The 6,986-nt window shown below is 42.1% G+C and overlaps 1 protein-coding gene across 6 annotated transcripts in view; it reads left to right on the plus strand.

Moving 5' to 3' along the window:
* The window catches only part of LOC128877584 (ETS-like protein pointed), a 177,945-nt gene that overhangs the window by 131,681 nt on the left and 39,278 nt on the right, over positions 1-6,986 (plus strand). For all 6 annotated transcript variants that reach the window (XM_054124999.1, XM_054125003.1, XM_054125000.1 and 3 more), the window contains one exon: positions 5,738-5,941. In XM_054124999.1, coding sequence (XP_053980974.1) covers positions 5,738-5,941 — 204 coding nt within the window. The remainder of the gene's footprint in view (positions 1-5,737; positions 5,942-6,986) is intronic.

Raw genomic sequence — 6,986 nt, forward strand, 5'->3', positions numbered from 1 at the left:
CTTTTTCTCCTTCAACCCGAGTCGGCCAGCCAGAAAGAAACGCATGTCGATCCAGGAGATCGCGAGTCACGATGTAGGTTTTAATTAGCCACACGACGAGACAGACGTTTACACAGCTTTTTGCATTTTATCCAGTCAATCTCTCGAACACCGTTACTCGCGTTTTGTTCGAAAGACTCGAACGTGTCCTCGAGTCCGGTAACATTCCAACGAAAGCTTCGTGATTCGATCGTTTCGCTTACTGACCGTGGGAATTTTTCTTTCTTTATTATTTAACCCCAAGTGGAATTGATATTGATATTCATATATTGCACATAGAAACTGTACAGAAGAAAGTTAATTCCAGAAATGAGACGATAATGAAAATAAATTTGGATAAGATTCGTGAATGAAATAGGTTAAACAATTAAGTAGCACGAGTGTTAAATTATCTAACCTTAACAGGTTCAAGTTTTTTATCTTCATAGAAATTGTTACGTGTTGAGATAATCGTCCCCAAAAATTGCGGTAAAATCATTGTCAATAATTGAGTGACTTTAGATAAAAGATTACGTTCAGTGTTAACAGTGAGGTAATTTTAAGAGGAAGATCGAAGTATATGGGTCAGATTGACCAGCTTGGTAGGTTCAGTGTTAATTTACTTTTGTCATAAATCATCGACATCGCGAAAGCGAACACGGTTAGGTGGATTTCTCGCAAGAAGCGTCGCACACGTCGCCATGGCGGCGCCAGCGGAGCGCAAAGGGTTAAATTATGGTCCCCGACGATCGACCCCTCGACGAAGGCCTCTGGACACGATCATAGAAAAAGGAGACGATCGTCGCGGAGTCCTTGAATGGCCATATCGAAATCGGCGGCGAGTTCGATCCGTCTCGATCGCGTCGCGCGGCGGCGGATACGTGACTCGCGAGAGCAAGCCTCTTTTTATGAATGAATCGGGCCCCTCGTTCGTGGAAACGATGAAAATATATGTCGGACCGGATCGACGCCGGCGTTCCGCGGCGATAATGCATAAATAGAGAAAAGGTGAGAGCAAAGAGGACGCGCGCCACACCAAGTGTCTAACGGCACGGCACGATCAAAGCGACCGCCGATATTTGAGGATCGCGCCGATGTTTGCCGAACTTATTCCTTGTCAGCACTGTTAACAGACTTGCGTGTTCTCTTCGTCGCGCTCACGGCGACACGTTAAACCTCTCCCCCGCCATGGCTGTTCTTTCTTTCTTTTTCTCTTTTTTTTTTTGCCTTTTTTCGATTACACCTCCTTATTTCCCTTTAACTAGCCCGACGCGGAGCACACCGTTCCTCGTGAACCATTCCAGATTTTTGGATTTTGCTTTGGGAAACTGGAATAATAGATTCGAGAAGCTTCAATTTGTAGTGCGTCACGTTGATCGCCACCGTCACCCATATATGGATGACAGGGATTTTCAGTGAAGAACTAAACAAATTAATTCTGAAAGTTAAGTGTCAGGGAAAATAAATTTCAACGACATCGCACATGTACATCGCATCTACGGCATGGTAATTAGTGACGAATTCGATTGGGTTTCTGATTAATTAACGGTGCTATGTACTACCGTAGAGTTTGGTGTCCTTGAGGTAATTGATGGTATTTTGCACATGTTTCTGGGTTTAGGTTGTACTTCCTTCTTTGTAGTTCAAATCTTCTGCATTCGTACAGTAGGTGGTCCAATGAAATACTTGAACTTCGATGAAGTATATTACGACGAAATAAATATCGCAATAAATGTTTGATTATGCAATTTCCAATGGTCTTGATAATATTTAATCCTAGCAGAAATTTTCAAGAATATTTGTTTGGCAGTCGACGTGGTATACACGAGGTTTGTAAGAGGGAAATTAAAAATATTTCAGAGGGTTCTTTGAAATGCCTTGGAGCATTTCCAAATTAGTGAATCAAGTAATCAGAATCCAGTGCTATAGAAGAATTGTTGTATTATTAATGGACAATTGGAGGAGAACATCCATCGCTCTTTTAGATAGCCTTCGACAATCAACCCTAATTCTTCCAAAAACGTACTCAGAGTCTTCCTCTTTAAAAACCTTGCCTTAGAGATCAGTAAAGTAACTTTTAGGAAAAATAATGCACCAGGAAAGATGAAGCATTCGTCTTTTTAATTACAACTAAAATAGAAAAATAGTAGGAAATTCTAACACAAATAAAAACATAAATACGGCGTAGACAATTGGAATAGAATACTCGTCGCTTGGACAATCAACCCTAACTCTTCTGAGATCGTACTTGGTTTCTTTCTTCCTGTTTAAAAACCCTGCCTTACAGATATATAAATAAACTTTTAGGAAAAATAATCTACCAGCAAAAGGCGAAACATTTTCTTTCTTTTCGTTGGCATTTCTGTGTTGAACGAGGAAAATATTTCCGCGAAGGGACGCGATTGCACTGCGCGCTATCGTTCTTCCAGACGGCCGCTGATTCGCTGCCACTGCTTTTAATCAACCGTACCGCAATAGGCTAATCTAGGCAATTAGTTTCCTACGACGTAATCAGCTGGCAGATAAGGCGGGACGCGGGGTGGGAGTTAAAAGTCCTGTATTACATTTTAGATTACTTCCATGCGCATTATCATCGCCCGGAGAGAGAAATATGTTGATATGTAGATCGCGACGCTCGAGGAACGAGATTATCAGAGAAACGAGAAAGCGTCCACCAGGAGCTCCGGTTACCACACTGGTCATTCTACTCTTAATCAATACTAACACCGCAATCTCAATTAATCGGGAATTAAACCGCTTCGTGGCTAATTTACGTACGTTCCTCGATGCTGCTATTAATTACGGAATTTTTTTACTGAATTCACCACCGCTTGTACCGAATTCTATTATAAGGCTAACCGCTTGGCACGTCGGCCTCTTCTGAAGAACGTCAACAGTAAAACTACCGAAGCCAGCCCCTTTTTTATTATTGAAAATATATATGTTGGTATTCTATAATGCGAAAAAAGAAAACGTGTATGCGTGTTATCCATGTGAATACGTAAACAGCAAAGGAACAGATCGCCGGCGCTGTACGAAAACATTAAAGGTGACGCACTTTCAACGGCATCGAGGAAGACGTTATATGATTTGACTAGTTAGTCAACGACATATGGTCTGCGCAAACATACGTAAATAGAGAGAGCTCGGTTAATTTTTATTCGTTCGTTATTCATTGTTCGTTATTAATCTTTCGATACAAACATTTTTCAACAATTTCAAAATTTATCATACGTACAACTGTATCCTTGTAATTAGAGGGAGGAGGGACAAACTAATTTGTCAATTAACCCTAACAACTCCAATTTATTCTCATCATGCTTTGACTCGCAAGTTTTCACGTATCAGATTCTAAACTACAAAAACCGTAATATAGTTTTATACTCTTTGGAATGTGTGAATCTTGAGGAATGTGATCAAATATTTATTACTTAGCTGAACAATGGCGACGACCAAATTACAGTCGGGCAACGTTACTCAACGCTATTCGTTTCGCGACTTTGATTAGAGGGTCTCTAAATAGTCACTCTCTTCTGGAATTAGGATTTTCCCTAATTTTTTTCGATTCGATTCTTTGGGTTCTCTTCGACGAATTCTGTAGCGCGCCCCGAAAGCAAGAGGAAGAAGCCTCGTTAGGACGGTTCGTCGTAATTTCTGTTTGCATTACGAGCCGAACAGTACTTTTACGCGGGAAGATACCGCGAAACAATGCAAGACACGCGTGCAAATATGGGCGCGCACCTCAAATGGGACATTCCAATGTTTCTCAGTATTGCTTCTACCAAAGATGGCCGGGCCCCAGCGCCGATCGTGCCGTCAACCCGACACAATATCTCCTGTCTTCGAGAAGCCTTGCGTCACTCGAGGTTTCGTGTCCTCCCTCGACTTTAAACGCATTGGAAAAATATTATCTGTATCATCACTATCTTCACTCTTCGCTTCGTAATTAATTTAATACCGTATCGCTCTTGATACCAACGTCAGCTCCAAAATCCTGGATGCATATACTTCAGTCTGCTGAAAGTATAAATTTCTTGGCATAGCACGGCACAACCTAACCGGTATACAATGTTTATCAAGGATTGGATAATATTTCTCGGCAAGTACGGTCGGAAATCTAATCACCTTGCTTCGTAGCTTCAGCATTTATTTGTTCATTTTTTATTTGCCGATAGGCATGCGTTATAAATGTCCTGTCCATAGGACTGCTACTTGTTTGCATATTATCAATATGTAACAGCGAAGTATCCTCCGGTCGTATTCGATTAAAATTGACAACGACGACCGTTTTATTGTCAGAAACGGGGCTGCGGAGAACGTCGAGAAACGTGAACGCGAGCGCGCCGCTCGGGAAATTAGAATAGATACCGATCGTTTCCCGTTCGAAAGCACCTGGAGCGTTATTAGTCACTGATTCAATTTGAATAATCGCACTGGAATAGTTACTTTTTACGTATCGCTGTTTAACGTTAAACGCTCGCTAGTCTGCTCGACGAGACTCGTTAACACCATCAATTATGCGCTCGTTATCGAACGTGCTATTTTTCACGATCGCGCGCGATGGATGAAAAAATAACGATCGAAATATTTGCGCATATTTTCCTTGGCCACGGGGAAAATCCCATTCTCGAGACGCGTTTACGCGATACGTCCGTGCACGATACGAAAAGGAATGAAAATATGGAATATATTCTATGGAGAGGATTCAAACAGGGGGATGTTAACCCTTCGCAATCGAGGCCTTTTTTTTATGGTATCTGTCAGCAACTCGGAGATGTTTCTTAGCATTCTATTGCCACGAATGCTAAGCTTAGATTGACTTCGAAGATGTAGCCCAAATTGTGTTCGCAAACTAGTTTGAGATTTGAGAATCAGGTCACCTTTACTTCACCGACAATCATTTTATTTATGAAACTGCGAGTTCTAAAAAAGTTGAATCTAAACAAACATTATTGTTGGTTGATTTACTGTGTCAAACCTGATGGTGACCAAGAGTCATCTCTACGAGTTACTACGTTACGTTAAGATGTGACCCCTTGTTAACCCTTTTGGTTAACCCTTTGCACTCGAGGCCTTTTTTTCTGGTATCTGCCAGCAACTCGAGATGTTTCTTAGCATTCTATTGCCATGAATTCTAAGCTATCTAGATATGAGAATAAAGTCACCTTTACCTCGCCGACAATCGTTTTATCGACACTTCGAGCTCCACAGAAATTAAACCTAAAGAAACATTATGTATTATAGATTTGCTGCGTGGAACCTAATGGTGACTGAGAGTCACCTCTCGAGTGAAAAGGGTTAATACCAATCGACGACAATATCCTTAAAAATTATAGAGGCACGCCCCAGTGCCATATCTTACGCAATAACAATTGCATTCATTCATCTTTCTTTACATATTTTTTTCTTTGAATTTTTAAAAAAATGTATAAGTATATTATTCTTTATAAGAGAATATACCTTTAAAAGAAATGTGAAGAAGGATAAATCGATGAATGCAATTGTTACTTCTTTTCTTAACGAATATATAGTTACTGTAAGTCGCAGCATCACCGTTCGCTCGCGTTTCGCGCCTATCACAACCTCTCGTGTGCAAAGGGTTAAAAAATGGTTCTCACGAAATCGACCATTTTTTAGACACCCACTGGTTTGCAACAGGTAGAAATCGGTGTATGCAAATCGACAGTCGATTAAGTGACGCGAACGATGTACTTTTCAGACCCGAGGCAATGGTCGGAAGCAGCTGTCGCTCACTGGCTGCACTGGGCGATCGGAGAGTTTTCCCTCGAGGGTGTGGCGATGCAGCCCTGGCAGCACATGACCGGGAAACAGATTTGTGCCATGGGGAAGGAATCCTTTTTGGCACGTGCTCCGGCCTTTATGGGCGATATCCTGTGGGAACACCTCGAGATCCTGCAGAAAGGTACGTGACTTTCTCCTCTTTCTCCCTCGCTCTCGTACTGGACGTTTATCCAACAGTGTAGCAAACAGGGCGCTTTCGGATATTATTATTATTATTACTAATATTTGAGCGGCTCACGGCACAAATCGATCAACCCCACTTTTTGAAAAATCTTAGATTTAACTGTCAGAACACTGGTTATACTCATAACTTTTTATATTTATAATAACTTTCTTGAATAATAGAGATTAGTACCATCAAACGACAAAATTTCTTTCGCCATTGAATAATAAATAATTTATATCAGAGTCCATTTCATCGCATTTTTCAATTTTTTGTTTCATCGAGTTAATCGATTTGCGCAACGAACGGCTCAGTATCTACAGGACGTCGCAAAAAAAGATCCTCCGCCGTTCTCCGAGGTCGATAGAGTGGAGATTGCAGGCGATTCGCGCTAGGAAAAGCAGGTTGGACCGGAAGAGTCGTTTTCCCCCGTGTGTCCGGACCAAAAAAAAGAAAGAAAAAGAAAAAAAACAGATATCGAATTTCCGTAAAATCGCAATGTCGCGGCAGGTACCGAGGCGCAGAAACCGTTGCCGAACAATGAGGAGAGAGCTCGCGAGGAGACGCGGCCCTCCCTCTTCGTGTTTTCAGCGTTTCGAAGCGTTGAATCGGTAGTTTTTATTCCGAACCAAGGAGAGAATGGGGAAAAAAGAGAGGCCCCGCCATAGAAACTCCCACTCCGGATATCCTGCCACCAGAATGGTCCCGTGCCATTGCCTCGGCCACTTAGGTGGTTTTCGGCCCGCTCGTGCGTGTGTGTCGAACACCGCGCTCACGCTCGCCTCTATCTGCCCTCGACGAAGAATCCACTCGTATTTCGATTACGAGATTTCAGCCGAGATAGAGCCTGGATAGAGCCTTCTCGAACGGATCGCACGATTTTTAACGGGAGCACGGAGGAAGTTGGTACCTAGTACGATGTTGGGACGACGAAGGGTTCTCCAAGAGATACTCCGCGTTATAATACATGATTTAAGACAAAAGAATTCTATGAGCAGAGAGG

This window comes from Hylaeus volcanicus, chromosome 5 (assembly GCF_026283585.1).
Source record: "Hylaeus volcanicus isolate JK05 chromosome 5, UHH_iyHylVolc1.0_haploid, whole genome shotgun sequence".
In the NCBI taxonomy this organism is placed as follows: Eukaryota; Metazoa; Arthropoda; class Insecta; order Hymenoptera; family Colletidae; genus Hylaeus; species Hylaeus volcanicus.